General features: G+C 37.7%; 3 protein-coding genes across 4 annotated transcripts; 2 read left to right on the plus strand and 1 right to left on the minus strand.

Moving 5' to 3' along the window:
- Positions 1-49: 49 nt before the first annotated feature.
- LOC137604928 (protein lifeguard 3-like) lies at positions 50-3,379 on the minus strand. The gene is made up of 11 exons (XM_068329174.1): positions 2,580-3,379; positions 2,409-2,476; positions 2,177-2,241; positions 2,009-2,062; positions 1,809-1,859; positions 1,633-1,672; positions 1,461-1,498; positions 1,267-1,354; positions 860-955; positions 677-730; positions 50-380 (listed from the first exon to the last, which is right to left on the minus strand). Exons 1-11 carry the CDS (start codon positions 2,872-2,874, stop codon positions 237-239), a joined length of 993 nt encoding a protein of 330 aa, XP_068185275.1. The 5' UTR covers positions 2,875-3,379; the 3' UTR covers positions 50-236.
- A 2,935-nt stretch (positions 3,380-6,314) lies between these two features.
- On the plus strand, positions 6,315-12,250 carry pnkd (PNKD metallo-beta-lactamase domain containing). The gene is made up of 9 exons (XM_068329318.1): positions 6,315-6,472; positions 6,856-6,971; positions 7,505-7,617; positions 7,870-7,928; positions 8,360-8,452; positions 9,020-9,183; positions 9,801-9,887; positions 9,990-10,105; positions 10,858-12,250. Exons 1-9 carry the CDS (start codon positions 6,315-6,317, stop codon positions 11,029-11,031), a joined length of 1,080 nt encoding a protein of 359 aa, XP_068185419.1. The 3' UTR covers positions 11,032-12,250.
- A 1,259-nt stretch (positions 12,251-13,509) lies between these two features.
- On the plus strand, positions 13,510-21,491 carry gmppaa (GDP-mannose pyrophosphorylase Aa). 2 transcript variants are annotated; one of them, XM_068329119.1, is made up of 13 exons: positions 13,510-13,641; positions 14,145-14,242; positions 14,541-14,644; positions 14,888-15,080; positions 15,250-15,309; positions 15,402-15,532; positions 15,681-15,695; positions 17,568-17,702; positions 18,921-19,018; positions 19,098-19,144; positions 19,319-19,411; positions 19,595-19,763; positions 20,984-21,491. In XM_068329119.1, the coding sequence occupies exons 1-13, from the start codon at positions 13,602-13,604 to the stop codon at positions 21,082-21,084; spliced, it is 1,284 nt and encodes a 427-aa protein (XP_068185220.1). In that variant the 5' UTR covers positions 13,510-13,601; the 3' UTR covers positions 21,085-21,491. The 2 variants fall into 2 exon arrangements, with proteins under 2 accessions (XP_068185220.1, XP_068185221.1); XM_068329120.1 differs by lacking the exon at positions 15,681-15,695.
- Positions 21,492-25,135: the final 3,644 nt, after the last annotated feature.

Below are 25,135 nucleotides of genomic sequence, written 5' to 3' on the forward strand. Positions count from 1 at the left end.
ACGGAAAAGTTGACATTCCGCTGTTTACAGACAGTATGTTTAAAATTTGTTCTGTTTCATTCAGTGCAAAAAAAAAAATCATAGTGCCCTAGTATTGCAGATGAGAAAAATAAACCTGTGTGTAGTCATTTGCATTGCTTGGATGTTTCATCACCAGTGATCACTGCTAAAATGCCTATAAATAATACTTGTGCACAAAGCATTATGTTTCATGACATAAAAAGAAAGGTGTGGACTTAGTCAGCACCACTGACTTCAAGGATGAATAAGAAGATGTGAATAACATCACTGTAGAGAGAGAGCGCTCCATAGATATACTCTTCTGGGCTGATTGCGAGCTCCCCCTTTCCGATCAGGAGCTGGGTGTTGTACACTAAAAACTAAAACCAAAGATATAGCAAATTAGTCTGCTGTCATTCCTCAAATGTTAGAGAACACAACAAAACATTTTCAGATCTATAACTCGAGCATAGTAGATGGGAATGTTAGCAGATGTATAATTTATAGGTATAGCCTTTTGAATAATTTGTTGTAAAATGTTTGAATTTAATATCGAGGCACATCGTTAAATGTTGCATAACTTTCAATCAACTGGACGTTGTGATACATAATGGAATAAGTGAAGACTACGCTTTGCTCAACTCAAATTCTCTCTTCAACTGGAGATTTAACTCACCAAAGTGTAAATGAAGGCTCCAATTGCAGCGTAGAGCATGTGCAGCCAAGGGACCTGTGGAGTGACACAGGAAAGACATCTGAATGTGAAATCAGTCGCACAGATACACCCTGCTGTGCTGCTTCTTGTTGCATTGATAAATAGGAGGAGAGGGAATTAAAGACTTAGAGCAAGAGTCCTCACATATCTGTAGGAAAGGACAACAGCTGTAACGATTCCAATGATCATGAGCAGAACAGCAGCGATGCTGAAAAACCCCCCGCAGGAGGTGAAGTCCACCTGTGTGGAGAAGCAACTTATTAATAGGGTGAAAACAAAGTTGATATGCTCCAAACCACCAGAAAGAATGCATAAGATCAGTTAAGCAGAAAGGGAGGGGAATATACTGTACAAGGAGCTGTTTCAGCTTGTAAGAAAACATGTTTTGTTGCATCAGACAGAAAAACCAGGATTCACATCTTATCACTAGTCATCATGAATATTTAAACAATCTTAGTGCCCTGTCGTAATGTGAAACAAAGGCGTTCTTTTACACTGGCAACAAAGACATCCTCAGAGCTAAAGAGACACTTTACATCTTCACACACTACCTTGGTTTGGAAGCAGAAGATTGTGACAGCTATACAAACAACTGCTGTTATTCCCATGGCAATAAATATTGCCTTTGTTTCATAGTAGCTGTAAGAGATACATATTGATATAACATAATAATGGAGAGGGTGCAATTCATCGGTATCATACACTGTATTCTGCAATTGCTTTACTTTGTAAGTCAAAACCAAACCTTGAAACTGCCCCGCACATGTAAGACAAGGCAAGTGTCTGCAAGAAAAAAACACAAGGTCAGTGTGACATAAAAGTTTTTTTTAAATGTCACTTATAACGTGTTCTTATTTTTCCGTATTGATCTGGTGGTGAACCGTAATTGATAGACTTTTTACCGAACCAAGACTTACAAATACTCCAAGAAGCACAAGATTGCATGGGAAACGCCTCCTAAAACAAATATAAAATTAATATTTCATTTCAAACAGAATTCTCATAATTTGTTATTGATATTAGAGAAATGTAGAATATTAATGACTTGTAAACTATTCCATGACTTAGTAAAGCAGGCTCAGATCTTGCTTACCTCAGCTCTTTGCAGCAAACGAGAATGCAGTAAACGACAAAATAAACCCCACTATGGAGAGATGAATGACTCATTACTGTATTTAACATAGCTATCATTCTTATGACTTGAAAATAGCAGATGTGATACCATAACTGATTGATGGGTGCTTCTCTTAAATGTTCCATTTATTCATTTAATCTTTCTGAGGTGGAACTTACAAGGACGCCCAGTAGGTACCAGGGTATTTGATGACAAACAGCCTTACTGGGTCACTAGGAAAGCACAGACATGACACATCACAAAACTGTTCCTCACCCTCATCATCAACTGCATTAAACAATGAGGCAGTGAGACCATATCATGGTGGGATAGACAGGAGAACTTACACAAATGTAAAGACGGCAACAACTGAAAAGGTGACAGCAAGTTGTGCTGCTAAAATTAAGTAAACCTGTGTAACAGACACAAAACAAAGCCGTTAAAGTCACAAGGAAGGGGAAAACCTTTCTGTGGTTATATAGTTGACAACAACAGGATGATCACTGGAACTGTGAACAGCATGAAACTTCAAAGCATAAAATGTCTCTGCATGACAGAATGAATAGAAAACATCCTTGCCTTTCTGATGAAGGCGTGCCGAACAGATGTGTTTTCCCACTGGGTGTTCATAAAATCATCCGTGTCCCCTGCAGATTTGAGAGTAGAAAGCAATCACAGTCCATAACTACCGGTGATTTAAATGCAGGTCAGAATATGTTTACAGTATATGAAGAATCACTTCATCAAAACCTGGACTGGACGTAGGAACTCCAGCAGACAGAGTGGGAACAGTGGTGGGAACCCCAGCTGCAGACAAGCCAGGAGCTGCCCACATCCCAGTTTGTGGGTAGACACCCTCCTGACCCCAGTAACCAGGCTGGCCGGGACCCGTGGCAGGACTGGGAGTGTAAGAAGGAGGTGGTGGCAGCGGGGATCCATTTTGAAAGTGGTGGGCGCTGTTTACATATTTAGGGTGGTGCAGCGCATCCTCATAGGGGGGTGGATTTTCGGTTTTGGAAGTCATCTTCTTGCAGAGAGTAAACATGTATGTAATCAACAGCTGTTTATGTCAGCATTTCATGAAATGCATGCAATTAATTGAAATGTACTTACACCTTTTTTGTCACATTAATGTATACAATTTACAACACAAAACTGCCTCGTAACAAAGAAAACATGGTTTGTGTATTGTCTGGCATACATACAGTATATATCATGTCAATACATAATATGAAAAACTCAATGGAAAGGTCTAGGAGACAAAGGCACAAAGGATAATCTGATTGAATAATTTAAATAGAAAAATAAACAGGACACAAACATTAGAAGGAAATATATTTGACTTACCTTGGGGCTTTAGCCTCAGATGGTAGCACTGTGCACTTCAGTCCCTTGTCTCCTTGGTGCTTTGCAGACGTGCTACAAAGAAGGATGTCGTCTTTGTAATAGGACACGTTCACTGAAACTCACACTGTCCCAGACTCAGAAAAGGTAGAAGCTCCTGTTGCTCCAGCTCCTGTTCAAAATAATGAAAGAAACCACAGATTCTATTGCTGGTAAGGAATATGAATGCTACACACAAACATGACTTTTCTTTTTTTGTTCCCTTTATTATCAGTTATTGAAAATCTTTTTCCTTTATTTTTGTTATCCCCAATATTAAATACCAAAACCTACTCTGTCTCATTTTTAATTATTATAATGTAAAGTAGCCTCATTCAAAATGTTAGGAGCTGGTAAGTTAATTAAAAGTAGACTGAAACCAAAGTAATTTCTATATTGACATCCTTATCTCTAAAATTAAGGTGGTATTAATGTAAATCATATAGTAATAATTGCATATACAGCAAGAGAAAGCCTGGAAATTAGAACTCCTAAAATTTATAGTTACAACCCATGACAATAAGAGTAAAAGCATTTGATTTTTTTTTTCTTATGCAGATTCAGCAGCAGAGCTGTTCCTTCAGCGTCAGGGTCCAAGGTCTTCTGGAGGTAAACATAGCTCATAGCTTAGCTAAGGTGTTCAAAAGTGAAGAGGTGAAAGCTGATTGCAAATATTCAACCTGAACAAGGATAATACAGGTTGAAGTGGAGAGACAGGTTCACCACTGGATTTCTCAGTGGCTGCAGCTCAACTTATTCATAATTCATAGTTTGGACGCTTGAGGCACTGGCTCTGTTCTTGCTTGGTAACCCCCCCTACCCCATCAAAAAAAAAACTCTCCTTGTTATGTTTTTTATTCAAAGCCTTTTGTTTAGTGTTAAGAACTTTTCACAAAATCTTTAAATAATGCATGTGTCATGGTTCTGTTCTTTTTGTATGCTTGGCAAGTGTTTTTGTGTTTAGCTCATTGTGTCCTGACAGGTCAGGCTGTGGCAGAGGGTGTGGCTGGCTCCAGCCGACAAGGCACACCAGTTCCCACTCTGCTCCTCACCCTCTACTCAAAAGGCCTGGTCTTCCCCTAAGATGGTGCCAGATTATTCTGTCATGTTTATGTGATGTTAGTGTTCCTAGTGGTCTCTCTGCTGCTTTTCCTTCTTTCTAGTTTGTGGATTTTTGTCATGTTTTTTGCTCTGCTGCTTTTGTTCCCTTTGCTCACTTGTATTTTCAGCCTGAACAATAAACTGTTGATTTTTTTTTTACACTTTTATCAGTCTCTACTCCTTGGGGTCTAGACTCAAACAAACCCTAACAGCATGAATAAAAGGTGAAGTTCACAGATTTTACTATTAATATTTATAATGCATTTAGGAGAATTTAATTGCTTCATTTTCAAGAAGCAGACATGTCTGGGATTCATCTTGTTTTTGGGTAATCTGATTTTGGGGTTGTGACTGTGGATGGATATAGACCTGTTTGATGTTGTTCATCATGACAAACATGATAGAACTAAGCTGGAATGGGGTAACAGCACCTTCAGTCATTTCACTTATTAAAACACTATATGCAATTTGTTTAAAATACATGATCTCACATGATCTCATTAAAACAAGAAGTGCTGTGTGTTTATTTCCACAATACAAAGAGAGAGAACAGTCCCTGAGTGATGAGAGAGCATACCATTAAGTCAGGTGAAGAAGAGACACAGGGAGATCAGCGTTCAGGCCACCAAGCCAGAGCAGTGGGATCTGGAGATACTTATTTTGATTTAGGAAGGAAAGACAGAGATTTTAAAGTTATAGCTTCTCAGTATCTAAAGATGAGTTTGGTTCACACAAAAAGCCTTCCAGACAAAATGGTTCCGGAGTCTTAGATGGCTAAAGTACCCACCAAGAACAAATGCTGTTTTCTGTTTACTTACAGAGTGTTTGGTAGAAATCTCAGGAGGAATTTGTCAATGGTGTTGTAAAGAATTGGAAAAAGGCAATCAATGTGTCATATAAGAAACAAACACTTGGATGTAAGTTGGACTGAATCCCACCTCCATTCTGCCTGCAACAATCAGTGGAAGTCATTTCCCCCGAGAACATTTAAGAAAAAGGACAGATTACTATTATAACATTTATTTTTACATATTGAACTTACTATAGTATCTTTGTTGACCTCAAACCAAAAGAGTAGCTCTAAACTTGAACAAGCTTAATATAAAAAAATATTTTGAAAATCAGTTAATTAAAATCGGTGACCTCCTCTAGTTGTTACCAAAAGCATCTTTGCAGTGGTCCTCTTGACAGTCACTGGGAGTTGAAGTGAAATGCAGAGTTGAGCTGGAAGTGGAAATCTGTCTTGACTGTACTCACCGACAACCTCCTATGCTAGGATTAATGGGTAAATAACTTGGGTCAGCAATCAACTTCAGCGATAGACTTACTTCAAATGTGTGTTTGAGTAACTGCAGCAACTTTCAAAAGTTGAAATCAGATTTCATGGGCATTCACTTGTTTTATAGATTCTGAGGAAAGTGCTGTCCATAATGGAGAACTCAAATGCTATTCAGCTGTGTGCTGGTGAAGATCCCCCCCCCCATCCTTGCTTATGAATGACATTTGAATTCATCCTCATTTGAAAATTACCTTTCCATCCCCAATCAATCATAATGGCATCACCTGCATTTGAACATACCATAACTCTCCCTTTCTTACATTCATCCCTCAGATACATGTTTGAACTTGTTGCTGGTCTGGCAAAAAAAAAAAATCATAAATATGCAACCATTTGTACGAGACAGGGTTGCAAAATATTAAATAAGAATTAGAATATTTTGTTTGTACTGTTTACAACTGAGCAGGCGTTAAAGAGTATTATAGAGGAACACTTTAGATTTATATTCTAGTGTCCAAATTTATTTGGAATTTGGTATTGCTCAGGTCATAAATTACAAAAAAAAAAAAAAAACGAAACAAAACATCTGGATAGTCTAAGACATTTCATATAATATATCATTCTACATGCTGTACCGCTGTATTATACTGTACGTATCCTGTACGTTGTCTCTTCCGGAGTCTGTGCGTCAGTGTTACGTCATGACGTTCAGCTCGGACGCTATGGGGCTTCCTGAGTGGACTGTAACCCTAGTTTTAGTCGCATCTTTCTTGTGTTTCTTATGTTTCTACGTTCAATATAGGCGCAGAGGGAAAGTATTTTGGAAGCGCTTGCTTAGCAGACTAATGGCCCGGACGGAGAAGCCGTTGTTCCGAATTGCGTGAGTGAAATATGACCTTCGTTCATAGAACAAGATTTGGTTGATACCGCGGTGATTGTAGTTAGCGTAGCATACTGACATCTGGACATTCCCAGGAAGACACCATCTCTACGGACTGTGTTTTAACGCCCTTTTATTTGGAAGTCGAAAAAAGATCTAGAAATCTTGCGGTAAAATTAGATTTTTATTCAGCACGCTGTTGGAGCAAGAAGAAATGTAGATTTAAATGAGTGTATTGGAATGTTAGCGTGTCTTGTTTTGGAGTTTGGCAATGCTCAAATTTGGCTTTAACAGTCATGATCCACATGTCATTTGAGAAATTACGATAACATGGCGGTCGAAGCATAAAGCCCTTCTTATTTATTTGTTTATTTATTTCATAGGTACACACTGTACACAAGGACCAGTCTTGGGTACATTTACTACAAGAGGCAGATGAGAAAAGCACGGGAACGTTTTCCTGCTGGGCATTCTACATCTCAGCCAATGGAGGTTAATGGTAAACAGCACTTTTCAGTTATGGTGTGACCATCCAACACAAATACTCTTTTGGATGGTTTTATTTCTTGGTGCTAAATAATGGAAAATATAGAGTTGAAAGAAACATTCTTCAATCCTAGAGTATATATATCTACTTTTTTGTGTCAAATTTCATTTTGAACAAGAAGCGCTACCTTGATTTGCAAATACAGTCTCTAAATGATTAATTCCCATGAATATTACCCCTCATAAGAGCATAGTCTCTTTCAGATGGGAAAAGACTGTGCCGGCCTTCACAGATTTGTTTTAGTGGGATTGTCCCAATGGTTTTCTCCTAAAACCTAAAATTAAGGAAAGGCTTTGTGTCTCACATTTACCAGTGTTGTTTGTAAAGTACAATATCTTTAATGCTGGGGAAAAGAAATGTGGCACTATTCAAACAATGATGCAACCACATTTTTACTGTGTGTATTTCTATCATTCTAAAAGAAAAAGTTCAGTAAAAACATATTTAACATATTATTGTCATTTTAACTCGTTTTCTGCCCACAGGTATCAAAATAATTCCCATCTCAGTGCTATCTGACAACTACAGCTATCTTATAATTGACACGGCCTCCAGCATTGCAGTTGTTGTAGACCCTGCAGATCCGGAAAAAGTGCAGGTGACAACCTATAATTTCAGTTATATAATATATGTATATTACTTAAAAGCATTGTATGATTTTAAGCAACTGTCAGATCTGTTGTCATGCAGAAAATGATCTTTCCTGTTCATCATTGATTTTAACTTTAAACACAAAATGAATTTCCTGGTGTCAAACAATTTGATGCATTTTGCAGCTCAATGATCTTTACAATAAGGTGCTGCGGACATACTGTTTTATATTGAAGGTTTTAATTACCTTATTGTTTAGGCTGTTTTGAGGGAAGAGGGAGTCACATTAGAAGCGATCCTCTGTACACACAAGCACTGGTGAGTTACATAGATTTCACATACTGAATGTTTAATCATTACTGTGTTTTTCTCCCCTTATGCTTTAAAACAGAAACGTACAGGGCTAAATATATGGATTAAAATTAGATTAGTAGTATATCAGATCTTACTGAAACACTCTCATTCTCTTTAACGTTATTCACTCGTTTTAAAATTTCCCCATGCAGACTTGATCTTATATAAAGAAAAATGTATACTTGCTTCAGCCTTCAAACAATGCTAACTAGTTATTTTCTATGACATGCTCTTTATATTAGATCACCTCACCACTATGAGGACTAAGACAGTGGTGAGGTGCTCAAATGTAAAGAGCATGCCATAGACGATAGCTAGTTAGCATTGTTTGAAGGCTGAAGCAAGTACACATTTTTCTGAATTTTGTCAATGCTACAAATCTCTTCTCTTTGCAGGGATCACAGCGGCGGGAACAAAGAGCTGAGAAGGTTTCACAGCTCATGCAGAGTTTATGGAAGTGCAGTTGATAACATTCCTGGCCTCACACAGTAAGTCCCAACCCATGCAGCATAACATAACTTCTACCACACTATCAATCCGAGTGCACTGAGTCCTGACAAGTTCCCTTTGCCAGCTCTCAAAGCAACCAAACTTCAGGAGATTATCATGTTTTGGAAAAGTGTTCTGTCTTGTCTGGGAGGTTGAGAATGGAGGTCTCGATAGGGAAAGATAGAGAGATAGATTGAGAGGCAGAGAGATAGCTAAAGATAAATGGATAGCCAGATAGACAAATTAAATTATTTCAGAAAAGTATCATTTTTATGTTATAGAGATATTGTGTTTACAGTATATGAGAGTTTAATTTCATCTATTTTTACTTTGAATCATATAAATGGTTAAACTTCTGAAATTTACTTGGTATACTCCTTTCCAGTTTTTCACTAACTTGTCACATATTGTCAAAAGAAAATCAGATTTAGGTCACTTTGAAAAAATCTGTCCTACTTATATTCTATGACTCTGGATAGCCAAGAATGAAAGCTACAATTTGACTGCTGCACAGAGGGGAACAACTGTGTTTTGCGATGATTCCAGCTTTCTTTTCCGTGTTCCAGCCCTCTTTCCCACATGGACTCGGTAACATTTGGGCGGATTCATTTTAAGGCCCTCTTCACTCCTGGACACACAGTGGGCCATATGATCTACCTCCTGGATGGTCCTTCGATCGGCGGGCCCTCCAGCCTCTTTTCTGGTGACCTGGTGTTCCTTTCAGGATGTGGTGAGATACAGTGCAACATAATTCATAGGAATAATCACAAACAGCTTTGTATTTCTCATTGTCGTTAATGAGGCACAGGACATACAGGACGCCAGAGATATCTTTGGTGTGTCTGATGTGGAATCATTATAAAACCTAATGCAGGCTATTGTACCCACAAATTAATCACTGAAAATAGCAAGGAGCTTTCAGAGGCTTTCCATTATGCAAACGTGTGTCTTTATTTCAGGTACTCATGTCTCTTCTTTGCATCATAGCTCCTTCCAATGAGGATGTAAAAGATGCAAGGAGAAGACATGAGTGAGTGAAATGAATTTTTCTCCCCCCAAAGCCCTTTCTCGTTGTTCCATATCCTCCATTATAGTTAAAAGGAAATGTGTTCTGGGTCACAGGAGAAGATGAGACGCACAGAAGAGTTAGTTAGCATAATAAAAAGCACCCAATGAATTCATTAGGATTATTTTATAAAGAATTTCCTGCAGTTTCACATTTCAATTGCCAATTTTTAATGCAATTCACAGAAGCAATTAAAAGCAATGCCTTTAAATGCAGACAAGGTAACCCATGAAATGTTTTTAATTATTTGAATTAGGAAATCAGTTTGTCTTTTTCTCCAGGAAGGATGTTTGAAGGCAGTGCCACAACCATGCTGTCATCTCTCGACATGGTCGCCTCCTTAAGTGATGACACTTTATTATGGCCAGGTAAGAAACCCTTCCCAGTTGCCAGAGAACTGTACAGCTTTTAATTGTGTATATGTATATGGACATGGTATTTTATTTTTGTGTTAACTGGCTGTCCCTCAGGTCATGAATATGCAGAGGACAACCTGCTGTTTGCTGCTCAGGTTGAGCCACGAAATACTACTAGGGGGGACAAGTATCAGTGGGTGCTGCAGCAACGAGGCCAGAAGCTGTGTACGGTAGGAATGATATATCACATTGTTATTAAGAACTCCATCCCAGAAGGAATTCATACTTATGTCTACAGTATGTGCATCATCATTGAAAGGATGCTTGCTCTCCTTTCACATTATCCAATTTCAGTGCCATCTCTGATACAAGCTGCAGAAAGGCAGATGCACACTGAATAGCCTGTTTCGGTTTTGTTTTTATATTTCTGCATAATACAAGAGGCAATTTCACACCTCTGTCAACATGGTTTACAAAATGTTAAAGAGTGCACACGATGCGGTCAATCTCGGAAAAAACTTTATGAGGTTGATCATTTGTTCTGTTTGGCAGATACAGATACAGTAATGAACAAATATGTATACATATAGTTTCATTTTCAGCAGCACTGCCTAAACAATAAACATTTGCCTTAAAGGTAGAAAGTTATTTGTTGGACAACTAGAATAATAAGTTACTGTAAAAATTTAAAAAGAGACAATCTTGCTGTTGTCAAACACTGATTTTTAAAAAGTAAATTAAATACTAAAACCTGTCTTTAATATACTTTTCTTTCAAAGATCATCAGATGATGAATTTTCAGACTGTATTCTTGTTGGTATAATCACGACTATAAACTGGCAAACCGGCCTGTGTCCCACACACCTCTTTTAAACTAAATTAAATTAAACTAAAACACAATAAGTAAGTCATTGTGTTCACTAGATAGAAATGTGTGCACATTTTTTGTGAATGCATTCTTTTGAATATGTGTCTTTGTCAGAGTCCCTCCACTATTGGGGAAGAGAGGCAGTACAACCCTTTCCTTCGAAGTCACTCCACGGAGCTCCATCAGTCCCTGGGCATCCAGCAGTACCAGGATGAAGACTGGACACAGTTCAGAGCCCGGGTTCTAGAAGAGCTCAGAAAACGTAAAGACCTCTTCAACAGGCGATAGTAGGAGGTGCAGGAAGAGGAGACGTGAGCTGAACACTGGTGAACAGAGGACTGTGCACTAGTTATGTATGTTCATGGGAGCTCTGGGATCCTCTACAGAAAACAAGTTGCATTATTTAAGTTTTGATAATGATCGGCCTACATTTGAGAACAGTCGGAGCATAATCACAATATAGTTATTTATACAAATGAATAAGCCAATTTCTTCTCCACATATGGTGTATTGTGGTTGCTATTTGTTGACAAACAAGGCAGTATTCATTTACTGTCCCTTTAAAAAGATGAGTGTGGGTTCAACAAGTAGGTTTCTGTTATTTTACAAGTAGGTACAATTAGGTGTTTTAAATGTTAAAATATAAAGTGGGACATGTTTGCACTGTAAAGGGGTTGATTTACCTTGATGTGTTTTTCTTTTCTTTTTAGTTTGTTTTCAAAGCGAGTACTGAATTGTTTTAAATGTTTGATACTTGTATTGAGTATGCTAGTTTGACTTTTACAGTGCTGACTAAGAGTAATTAACCTGTCCATGTAATATATTTTGTCTTGAGTTTTTGATTGCAAATGTTTGTTCATTGTTTATTATCTTCAGCAATGATGGTACTTGGTTAAAATCAGCACAATCTGGAGAACACACAACACTGCTAGACTAGAATAATATGAGCCAATTATTCTACTTTTTATGTTCAACAACTTTATCTGATCAATAACTGAACAAAGAACAAGAACTTATCTGACTAGGGCTCACTGTAAAGAGTCAGAACACCCTTATTTGTGCTTTTAAGAATTTAAAAAAAAATCTGAATCCCTTGTTCTGCATTTGATGTTACAGTATGTGAACGTTAGTGAAGGATTTGAAGCTTTTTAATGTGTGAGACATGACTGAATTGTTCTGGAACATCCTGTAGAATTACTCATATCTCCAAATGATTATTTAAAATAAATGTGTGATATTCAAGCAATCTAGCCACGCATCATGTTCAGTTCGTTTTCACTCGTTTTCACTTCAAGTGTGTAATATTTAAGAGTAAGATTGTGATGAAATATCTACTGTTTTATTAATGATAATTTAAAAAATCATAAACAATGTTTATGTAGCCAAATAGACAATTTTTTTTCAAATGCAAATTGCACACATTTTCTAATATACTGGGGAAATTGTTGTACTGTACTTTGACCTGGCAATGAAGGAAGGTTATCTTGGTGTAATAAAAGCTGTTTTCTTCCTATACACGTTTCTCTTGCTTTTTTTTATGTGTTCAAACCTTTTAAACTTAAGAGACTTGAACGCTGACTGGATTCCTCTTTTGTTCCTGCAGGAAGACTCGTACTAAAGCAGCTTGTCCCTTGGTGATTGTTGACTAAAGTGTTATTCTGTTGTGCAATGCAAAATCGCACTGTATTTGCATATGAATTCTGAACAGCTCCACATAACAAACTGTTTTACTCCAGGTTATGATTTAATGAGATTTTGAACTGAGCTGTATGTCATTTGTTGTCTTTATGAGTGCTCAAAATTGACAGTTGTTTTTTACTAGTGCCATGGCTTCGCGCAGCTCAAATACAAGTATAACCTACTTTATGCATATGTACTTTATACACTAACAGAAACAAACAGATTAACTGAATTTTCTTCTATTTCAACTTTGTAAGTGCAGGTTATGTCTTCATAATTTAATTGCAGGGATAATTAGAGATAAAGGAAACACATCAGCACTGTTTGATCTTTCTTCTATGAAGATTGATATCTCTGAAATCAGTAATGCACCAGGTTTACACAGACTGAATAATTCCAAAAATGTACAGTATTAATGTTTATAACTATGACCAAAAACTGCTGCCACAATTAATGTGAACAAAATTCAAGTACAATTATTGTAGTCTAAAACAATGAATATTAGTGTTCCCATTTTATCACATTGTCTGAAATGTTTTATTTATATGATGCAAATCTTTTGTAAATCAAATCATGTAATGGTTAACAAAGCATTTGATGATATCCTTAAACTTCTTGTGATCATTTCAGTACCAAGGAATTGTTAAATGTTTTTTTGTAATCTTAAATGAAATCAATTATTATGATAAAATCAAATTCCTTTAATATTTGATATAAATACACAGAATAAATTTTCATATAACCCAGTGTCACTGCATAGGGCTGTATGAATTACACAAGACCGAAGGATGGATGTCTTGTGTATAACATCTTTAACCACCTCTGCTGTACTGTTTGCTGGCTCCACGCTGCTTCTTTTTCAATGACGTAAACGTCACCAGTGGGACGTCAATACCGAAGTATTGTTGAGCGATGGCAACATTTACATTCTACTACCCTGACGACATGGCCCACCCTTCGCTTCCTATGATTGGCTTGTTTATGCAAGGTCACGTGTTAGTTTAATTACGTAGGGATATTTTATTGGTTGTGTGTATGACAAAGCCGATGCATAACCAATCAGAAGCACGGTAGGATGGGTCATGGCGTCACCATAGTAAGATTAGGAACTTCAACCGACAACGGGGTACTGTACTTTCACGAGTATTTACTTACAGTATTACGGCTTCTTCGTCAAGATGTTGAAAGCGGTTATTTTAATTGGGGGCGCACAGAAAGGTAGGAATGAATCCCATCCTCGTCGGGTTTTCCAAGTCAGTCAGATAAAGCTAAGCTAAATCGCGAACGCTAACATACCTGCTGAGCTTTGTGGATAACACTGACGTGGCGTAAGAGGACAATATCATTCAAACGAATGGCTGTATACATATGCATTTTTGAAGGAAACACAATATAACAACATGTAAAAACAAATGAAACAAACAAAACCTGTTTGATCACATTACTTCACACGTCACAACAATGCTATGCTTAGTCTAACCTTCATGTGACAACACTCAGCCTTTGGGTAAATGCTAAAAATGTTTCTGACATATTCACGACAGAAATAAGTTCGGTATAGGCGATTTTAGGCTTATTATGGTGTCTTACATATGTAATTAATTTCCCAACCCCAAATGCGTTGTTGTACACTGTCATGCCTTGATTCACCAAGAAACATGGAGAAAATATATCTGTATTGTAATGTTATTTGCAAATAATGATGTATTTTCCTTTTACAGGCACAAGGTTTAGGCCACTGTCGTTTGAAGTTCCCAAACCTTTGTTCCCAATAGCTGGCGTTCCAATGCTGCAGCATCACATTGAAGCATGTGCTAAGGTACCTGTGACCACAGAACTAGTCGTTCTGCCCATCATGTTGTCTCAGCATCGATAATTAAAAACACAGGGGAAAATATAGTTAGTGTACAATTACTTTGGACTTTGGTTGTTATTAGAGTTCATTTTAATTTATTAAATAATGGTGTTATCAATTCCGGCCCTGCGTAGCATCTTGTGAATCCTCAACTTGAAGGCGATCCTGTCCTTCCAGTTCCAATCATGTGCATATCACTTCCTTCCATCTGCTTTGCTTTGGGATAAATTAGTCCAATAATGACAATGTTTTGTCTTGCAAGGTGCCAAATTTGAAGGAGATTTTGCTCATCGGCTTTTATCAGCCAAATGAAGAACTGACCAGATTCATGTTCAATGCACAGCATGAGTTCAAGATTTCAGTCAGGTAAAAAATCAGAGGTCTGAGCTGGACAAAGGGAGTGCATATAGTTACTTGATGAACATGTTGATCTTGTCACATGCAGTTAATACACCTCACCTAATGTGAAAAATATTAGAAGGGTTAGAATGTAATTTAGAAAAAATGGAGAATTACATGTATCCTTAATGGTAGCATGTTTCCTGCCGTGGTGCATTACCGCTGGTGAGTGACTGTATGCATGCTATTTTTCTTGCCTCTCCACTGCAGGTACCTCCAGGAGTACGCAGCTCTGGGCACCGGAGGGGGCATCTATCACTTCAGAGATCAGATTGTCTCTGGCAATCCAGAAGCTTTTTTTGTAATGAATGCTGATGTCTGCGCAGCTTTTCCTCTCACAGAGATGCTCAGCTTCCAGAAGGAACATGGAGAACCAAGCAGCTTTGTTATACTTGGAACAACGGTGAAATTTCATTATTGACACTTTGTACCACCTTTCAGAAAAATTGATGTAGCAAAAAAAATTCCAAAAGAAGTTTGCATGTGCCCTTTTATTTGTCTTTAGCTTTCAGCAAAGAAAATGATGCCATAATTTGCTGTGTCCTAAATTTTCCTGTTATCTTTATCTTCAGTCCAACAGACAACAATCCATGAATTATGGCTGTATTGTCGAAAACGAGAAAACAAATGAGGTATTTAAACCTCCTGCCTTATTTCCCCAAATAGTCACTCATCAATCACTATTTACCTTGAAATCAGAACTGATGCTCTATTTTTTTTTCAGGTTTTGCATTATGTGGAAAAGCCAAGCACGTTCGTGAGCGACATCATAAACTGTGGCATATACCTGTTTAACGCACACATCTTTCAGCACATTGGGACCGTCTTTCAGAAAAATCAACAGGACATGTTGCTGTGAGTAGGAATGCTCATTAATGGGCGTCTGTTTGTGAGAAGACATGTGAAAACCATTTATAGCATTTCTTTTGGTTCTCTTCATTTGTCTTTTCCCCCTTCCCCTATCCTTCCTTCCATGATTTCTGTTTGCTTGCCCAATCATCAGATATCCATACGATGGGTAAGTTGGTACATCTGGGCTGCACGGTGTAGTTAGAGAGCACATAGTGTTTGGTGTGAAGTGTGAACAGGTAACCCCTGATTAGGATAAGAATTGCATCAGGTGCTTGGTGAATGTTGCCTGTAACCTTTTCCTGCCAATTTTTGCACCTCTTTTTGCAAATGCTTGATGATTTTTTTCTTTTTATCGGTGTGTCTTTTGGTAATATATAAATGTAAAATATTGTTGTTTAAATTTTTTCATGGATTTACACAAGAATGTCAATGTCACCTACAATTTATGGGTTGACATGAAGTTTCCAGCCAGTAGAAAGCTGGTTTATTTTAGCGCAATTTAGAACAAAGAGTGCAAAGAGAAGGGAATGCATAGCTTCCATCTGTAGAATTTACCATTTCCACTCACTAGGACCTCTGTAGTTCATTGATTAACATTAAAGTGTTTATTTTATACAAAGTTTATAACCTGTACTTGAACTTTACTTTTGCACTGCAATTTTAAGCAAACAATATTGGTTGTTTTGTAACTTGTCAGACTAAGGAAATAATCATAACCTATTGTTGTTTCTACACTTCGAACACTTCTTACCTTTGAACAGAGCTAGGTTGTCTCCCTGTTTCCTTGTGCTTATTTAAACTCACTGGCATCTGGTGATGATATCAATGGAAAGATATAGGAGTGGAATTTGTCTTCTCATCTTGCTTTGACTGACAAATTTCCTAAAATGTTAAACTTTTTTCATGTTTTTTTTTTTTTTTTTGGGAGCATACAGAAGTAATTTGAGATATGCATATTTGTAGGAGAAAAATCTTTCCCTCTCTTCACCTTAGTCTAGTTGTAGACCTGGATTTTGTCCAGAGAAATCAACCCTTTTTACAGCTTGCCCTCCAAAGTGTCAAACACTGCATCCTGCATTTTGCAAAGGTCTATTCATCTTCTTGATATATATGAATATAGACTTGCTGCACGCTGGTTGCCCACAGAAGCTATAATTTCAGCAAGGATCAATAAATGCATTCATTCTTTAACATTCTTGGAAATCTGACACTCTTTTTAACGTGTTCCCCGTGGTGTGTTAGATCTAACATTTGCACTCCGTTGACATCTGAAATATATTACGAGAGGTCAAACCATGTTTTGCATAATTTACCTCCGAAAATCAATAGTACTTAAATCAAACAGGGGGCTGAATCAGCAAAATTGTTGAGCTTGTCTGAGATACTTTATAACAATCAGAAAGCTTATCCGGCAAAATCTCTCGGGAAGTAGTTTGCCTCCAAGCACACCCCTCCTTTATGGTAAAAGTTCGATTATGGGTGCTATCCCTTAAAATATTCTTTTCATCAATATTTAACACTGTTTCATCTTGGGACTCTTTCAATGCACTATGCCAGAGAACCTGATTAATATGGAACACATAGACCTTCCTACTTAAGTTTTGGATCACTGCTAGCTAATCAGCTTTGGTTTCAGCCCAGCTCTGACACCATCAAAGTTGGCAACAGTGATGAATTTTAACTAACTGCCCTAATTTTATTCTTGGGGGTGTATCGTAGGATGCTAAATTTATCTTTTTAAGAAAGGCTTTAAGAAAGACATAATTTTTAGAAAGTGGATTTTATCTGTGGAGTTTAGAAATGTGTAAAAGCTCACAAATGTTGTAAAGAGAAAGTAATATGAATCCATGTCTTTATTGACGCAGTGCCTTCTGCAAAAATTATTTTACACTGTATATTTTAATTTTCATTACATGAAAATTACAAATGGTTACAAATAGCTTTTAAATGAGTATGTTTTAAATGTATTTTCCAGAGTGATGGATCTTGGTACTGATTTGTAGCTCACTATTATAAACTGATTATCTGTCTCTTGCAGAGATGAGCCAACCAATGGCTGGCACCGAGCAGAGACCATCAGGTTGGAGCAGGACATTTTCACCACCTTAGCAGGACAAGGCAAACTCTATGTATATAAAACCCTCAGCTTCTGGAGCCAGATTAAATCTGCAGGGTGAGTGCATGTCTTAAATTCTCATTCAACAGAACATAAATTAGTTTTTGCGGCATGGGCAACCCTAGATATGGAATCTGACAAATCTACAAGTTCATGTTTTATTTGCTCTGACCAACATGTTAAGTAACCCCCTCCACCCCATTCAGAACCCTCCATGTGATACGGGACAGGGTTAATACATCGACTGACCGGAGTCACATTTCAGTGAGCAGGACCTTACAGGACCTTATAAAACACCGCTGATCACATTTGATCAGCGGTGCTGGTCAAATGTGATTTATCAGTCTGTTGCTGCGTTGTTGATTTCTCACTTAAAATGTTTACAGAAGTACATTTTAGTTTAGATTACTCTTATATTTTGAGAAGGTTTGTCACTAGGCTGCTTTTTACTTGTGGGAAGAGGTGCCCCATATTTATCTGAATTTATCTGACAATGCCAGGCGAAGACAACCCAGCAGCCAGTGAAAATGGTCATACATGTGGGTTTTAAACCTACCGTAGTTAAAGTAAACAACACATCCAAGCAAACCTAAATAAACATTGAAATATTGAGAACGTTATGCTGTAAAGTATGTAGAAAGTACACTGTTCAGCCAAAAAAAAAAGTCACCGTTTGGGTTTCAATAAGCAAATTGCAGTGTTATGATCAGGGGTTGCTTTGGTTGGTCAAGTCTAGGCTCAGCAATATTAGTCAGCAAAAAAATTAAGTCAGCTGAGTATCTGAATGTACTGAATGACCAGGCAATCCCATAAATGGATTTTTTCTCCTGGATGGCACGATCATATTCCAGGACAACAATGCCAAAATTTATCGGACTCTAATTGTGAAAGAGTGGTTCAGGGAGCGTGAGGAATCATTTTGACACATCAATTGGCCCCCACAGTCCTGAGCTTAACCCCATTCAAAGTCTTCGGGATGTGCTGGAGAAGACCTTTCAGAGTGGTTTGACTCCTATCGTCGATACAAGGACTCGGCCAAAAATTAATGCAATTCTGGACAGAAATAAATGCTGTGACGTTGTACGAGGTTGTCGAAACAATGCCGCGGCAAATGCGCACCGCAATCAAAGCCACATGCAGTCCTACGAAATATTAGAGTGTGTGACTTTTTTTTTGGCCAGGCAGTGTATGTTACTGCTCTAATTTCAATGAAACATTTTATTTTGTCAATATTTGAATGAACAAAATTGTTATTTTTTAGTTTTCTTTTTCCAGGTCTACAATTTATGCTAGTCGATTGTACCTCAACCAGTATCACACGACTCATCCCGAAAGACTGGCCGCAAGTACGGAGGGAGGAGCCAAAATAAAGGGCAAGATTCATTATTCTTCTTGTTCCTTTCATGCTGTATTTTGGAGACCAATCCATTTACTCTTCCCTCCATTCCACAGGTAACGTCTACATTCATCCTACAGCTAACATTGACCCCACTGCTGTGGTAAGAATCCACCCCTGTTGTACAATTTCTAAATTAATTTCATACAATTTATGACGTACTGTACTGTTTAAAGAAAGTCTTTTCACGGTGAAAACAAAAAGTCGGATGCCATTTGGGCAAAAGTTCAATAAATAACAGTTTTTTTTAATGTATTTTTTTCATTTCTCGATCCAGCTGGGACCCAATGTCTCTGTTGGCCCTGGAGTGACCATTGGTGCTGGTGTGAGAGTTCGAGAGTCCATTATCCTCCATGGTGCCACATTACAGGTGAGCTTTTATTAACATTTTCCTGCCCTGAGTAAAACCTTTTTTTTTTCTTTTTTTTTTTTACTGATTTGGAGTCTGTCGTTTAATCCCATGTCACCAATGGATTTGTGGGTGACCTGTCTGAAAAGTTAACATGTCAACTTCAATAACAGAAAACCTTTTGCCATGTTACTGCTCCTGCAGGACCATTGCTGTGTTTTGAACAGCATTGTGGGATGGGGCAGCACCATTGGGAAGTGGTCGAGGGTAGAAGGAACCCCAAGTGACCCAAACCCCAATGATCCCTACGCAAAGATTGACAGCGAGACCCTCTTCAGAGAGGGGAAACTCACACCATCCATTACCATTCTGGGTGAGCACGCTCTGACATTGAGTGGACCTTACATCTCTCGAATGGATTATTAAAAAAAATTTTATATTAAATGTCAAAATGTGTCTTTTCTCATGAGCAACCTTTTTGAAAAGGTTTCTGTTTTTATACATTCTGATTGCTCTGTAGGCCATGAGGATAGAGCAACAGGGTCTTTCCGTCCACAATTTACTGCAGCTTGCCTTTGAATTGTAGTTTGACATATTTGTGCATTTATTTGTTTTGATATTTTGTGTATTTTGTTTGTGTGTGTATGTGTGTGTGTGTGTGTGTGTGTGTATGTGTGTGTGTGTATATATGTATATGTGTGTGTATGTATCCCCACCTATGTATTTGAATAAGTTCACTTGAAAAGTCTCACGCTGTCACCAACTGCACCCACTACCTGTCAATCAAATGTCCAACCAATCACGGCGCATCTGCCAGAAGGAATCACATGAACAATATGACGTAAGGCATCTGCTATGTTAGGAGAAGAAATAACTATACATGGAAGTCCCCCTTAACATAATTTTAGAGTGTCATAACTGTTCCAACAATTTTCATGTTTTTGAGCAGAGAATCCAAACAGCAGGAACGACACAGAAAAAACAACGATTTCTGAGTGAAACTAGCTGGCTAGCACGAACAGTCTGTCCAGCTATGGTTTCTGTTTGGAATGGGACAATCAATGTAGTTTCCAAAATGCTCTTCGGGCATCTGACAAAAACAGTCTTTAAGTAACTACAAACAGTTCTGTTCATGTAGTCAGCTAACAGAACTATCACTTCCCTAAAATTTCTTTTCCACTTGCTCTTTTGATCGGTGCCTTTTCCTTTAACGTTAGCTCCTTTCGCAATCTCACTATTAGTTTTCTTTCTCCAGTTAGCTGGCTAACATTCATCTACGGCTTCACAATGCCCGCCTAGCACAATCCATGATTTGCCAACACAAAGTTGTTATGTCGCCACACTGATTTTTGACTACGTTGGCTGCCCTTGGTTTATAATACCAATACATTTGTTTTCATATGTTTGATATGAAGTCTGATATTATTATTTTATCATGGAATTTCCACGGGTTCCCGCTAGTATATATGTATTTATATAAATGTATATATATATATGATGATGAGTTATAACTGGAATATTATGAATCCTTTGTGACCTCATATGAGATATTACTACTTCATAACTGAATACAAATTTTCTTAATCTCCCCAGGCTGTAACGTGACCATCCCCTGTGAGGTGATTATACTCAACTCCATCGTCCTCCCACACAAAGATCTCAACCGCAGCTTCAAAAACCAAATTATTCTCTAGTTAATCTTCCTCACGGTTCATCGATAAAGGGTGTGGCCAGTTGCCTGGTGGCACTTCCCCAGAGTTACTGCTTATAAGATGTGAAAATGAGGGTGTAGGAAATTTATTAAAAACTTTTGAAATGTATATTTTTTCATTTTTGTCCTGGAGCTTATACTGTACGTCTTTGGAACTTGGCGGAATTGAATGAAGAGGCTAATCGAGGATGTTCAACTTTGAAAAAGGTTTTTTGTCTTTTTGTTTTCTTTTGCTTTTTAAATTAAAAAATACATGTACATCAATTGGATAAATCATGTAAAAACAAAAAAGCAGACAACCCATGTTTCAACGGCATCCTTGACAAACATGACGTTTGTGATTTTGTGCAAGTGGAAGAATTATTGGAAAATAAAAATCACTGGATACTGTTTAATTTGTAGAAGTGATTACTTGTGCAGATATCTGACTGAAGCCTCTTAGCTTCTTCACTGTTGATCTCAAACTGACTCCTGAAATGAATCAATGGGTGTGAGATTTACATTGCAATCAAGTAATGTTGCTTTTTTTAAATTGTGGACTTAGCAGGGGACCTTCAGACCCTATAAGTATCTACAGCAGGTCTTTAAAATGTGCGTTCACAATCACAGGAGGAGCTGTTCAAATTTATGGATACCGCACATTAACATTTACTTATTAAGTCCCTGAGCACTCATCATCGCTCCAGCACTTTACTTCAATTATTGCAAAGAGAGCGTCTATTAAGGAGCGATGTAAACTGTGATACTAGAACTGCGGGATAATTTATTTTAATCAAGTCTTTTCTCAAACTACCCTCCAATGCAATGGAAAAAAAAAAGTTGATCTGCGTTTTTCATATGTGCTTTCAAAGGTGCTTTTTCATTGTTCATTCAGGTGCCTTATTGCTTCATAAAATGGCTCATGCCAGTCAAGGGCCCTTCATTACATTGCTTTTACCCTCTTGGCGTGATGTTAATCAAATGGGCTAAAACCTTTATGCTAGTCCATAAAAGGCAATCCTAAAATTAATTAGATCCAAAAGGTTTTTCATTCTGATAACAGTGAAACTTTCATTTTTATGCAGAGAAGGTCTCACAGCAGAGCTTGTTTGAATCCTTATATTTACTGAACACATCACTCACTGCTGAGTGTGTCCATCTTTTTTCATGTTTCATAATGATTGCCTTGAACAGTCAAGGGAACACATGACAAAAGCTGACCTCAAAACCCTTCCGTCTCGTCTGCAAGAAAAGCATTTTAGCCTGATGAGCCATCATCATTTTCGTAATTGTAGGTTTCTGACAGCATTTAGAGGATTGCTGTTACCATTATCATTTATATAATTTAAAAAAAAACCCTGCTTGGTCTTAGTTCCACTCGGCCTCATATCACAGTACATCAAGATATTTATTCAGGCTCATATAAGATGAACCACACGACACAAGTTAATTCCAAATCCCTTAGTATGAAACGTTTCTTGTAATGAAGATGTAGTCAACACCAAAGGAAAACATTTCATACCTTTCTCTAGTACGTTACAGTATTATAATTTAGTACGTTCTCTTGACTTAAGCAGATGGTGATATTTGGAAATTATTTTTTTATCACATTTTTTCAAAAGTTTTTTTATCAGAAAGTTCTCAAAAGAGCTTAAGGTGTTGCATAAGCGTATAAATCCAAAGCGAATCACAAAATGAAAGCTGCTTTTAATTTGATTTCCTCAATTCTACGCTACTTTTTGATTTTGTGCGTGAAGTTGATCGTTGAACTTCTACACAGAAAAAAACACCACAAGGTCTTTTTCTGTGAATGACAGCATTTACATCGTGACACAATTAACTCAGAAAACTGTTGCGGTTCAGCTCATTTCCAAAATTGTGTCTAATGTGGTGATATCTGTACAACAAAACAAGCTCCACCAACAGATTTGATTTTGAACTGAGGTGATCTGAGCTTCTTATACTCTCAGGGGTAAAAATGGAAAGAACTAAAAACATGCAATGAGGCCTATTTTCCCCATCCAACCATTGTTGTTGTGTTTGCTGCCTTAGGGCAAAAACATGATGGAGTAGTCTGGTATATTTGACACTGGATTCTTCAGAAGCCAGAATTACACACAGAGATGCTCAATTTATTTCTGAAAAAGCTTCAACAAAAGAGAGAAAAGCTGAGTGTGACTGTATGTTGCAGGTGTCTTATTCTCAAGCTTTTCATTTTATGGACCCATTTTCTTTTTTCTCAAGGCTATAACAGATCTTCTGGAAATGAAGTACAGAGAAAGTAAAAAATGTCAAAATTAGCATTGGAAATTCTCTAATTGTAGAATGTAAAGTTATGAATTGAGCATCAGTTCAGTGAAATGTGATGGTGTATGGGTTGGGAATGCAACTACAAGGGCAAAGATGATTTTCACATCAGTACCAATTTAGTAAGTGAAGTCCCACAGTGCTGGAGAAATATTTAGATCTGCATGAATGAAGCTGAAACACACACACACACGCTCGCACGCACACACACACATAATGTGAAATGAGCTCTTTTTGGATTATTTAAACTTACTGTCTGAGGAAATAGTCATTATTTTGGTTTGCTAGGAAAAAGTAATGGTCTGGTCTGCATGAAAGGTACTGGCTTCTGTTTCCTGGAAATTGGGTCACATTATTATAGGGACTCCTCTGCTGATCTGACGCAACAGCTACAAGGAAATCAGACTCAGTTTTAGAAATTCTAAAGACTTTTCCAACACCCGCTACTTCAACACTTGAGTGGCAATGGGACTTTGAAGTCCACAGGCCTGGATATCACGACCACTTTCTGTGGGTTCAAGATGGTGAAAGGATCAGTACGGCCCCCAAACAATGGACAAATGTGTAAGTATAGTAGGGGATCATGCTGGAAAATCAAATTTCAAGGGATTCCTTAGTGTGTGTGTGTGTGTGTGTGTGTGTGTGTGTGTGTGTGTGTGTGTGTGTGTGTGTGTGTGTGTGTGTGTGTGTGTGTGTGTGTGTGTGTGTGTGTGTGTGTGTGTGTGTGTGTGTGTGTGTGTGTGTGTGTGCGTAGTCTGGCATTGCAGGCCAGTCTGACTGTGGGCAAAGGTCCAGGGATATTTCCACCTGAGAGAGCAGTTGGAGTGTTTGCATGTCTGAGCAGTGAAAGGATGATGCTTACCAGGGAGCCTGAGGACTGACAAATGAGCTGTCAAATAGAAATTGACATCTCACACAGCTCAAATGCATACCACGAGGGAAAATTTGGCTGTCATGCATCACTGGTGAATACAAATGTTTTATTTTTGCTTTATAACACTGAAAAGCCCCAGCTCCCTGATCACCTCAGAGGTGTTAAGATGTCGTTAGTGTTCCTCAACCAACAGATGTTTGGTGTCCGGGGAATCTAAAGTTCGATTTTAGAACTTCATGTATTTGATGCAATATCCCTTATACGTGAAAAGATTGGATCAATTATAATTATATATTTCAAGTTATTTATAAGGGTTGGATCTATGAATATATTATGTTTCTATTATCTAATCTTTACTGATTTTGTTTCCCCTCTTTTAGCATTTTAGGAATAAACATAATCAAATCACATAGAAAAAATATGGTCAGATAATTTGCCAAGAGAAGAAATTGAACCAATTTATAATAAAATAAAAAAAACCCTTGCTATTGATTTAACAAATAGCACTCCAATAAACAGAGAAAGCCTGAATTTTTTAAGCATCTCATGTTGTCTCATATCTCAAGATGATATCATTCCTTAAAGTCTTCATCATAAAGTACGAGTGATGTTCCTGTGATTAGACTGTAACATGATGAGAGCAGCAAAAATTAAAGCTCTGGAAACATAAAATGATGAAGGTGCTGTTCAGTTTGCTGAAGCCCCTCATTTTAAACCTCCCTTTGTGTTTTTGTGCCTTTCACTGTATGTGTTGGTGAGTTTAATACAGAAGAGCTAAGCCCAGCCAGAATCCCCACATTGAAAACAGTCTTAGTTCCACTTCTCAGCAGATTGAACTCATATAAACTCTACTGCTCTCTCTGGTCAAATGCCT

This window comes from Antennarius striatus, chromosome 12 (genome assembly GCF_040054535.1).
Source record: "Antennarius striatus isolate MH-2024 chromosome 12, ASM4005453v1, whole genome shotgun sequence".
NCBI classification, from domain to species: domain Eukaryota; kingdom Metazoa; phylum Chordata; class Actinopteri; order Lophiiformes; family Antennariidae; genus Antennarius; species Antennarius striatus.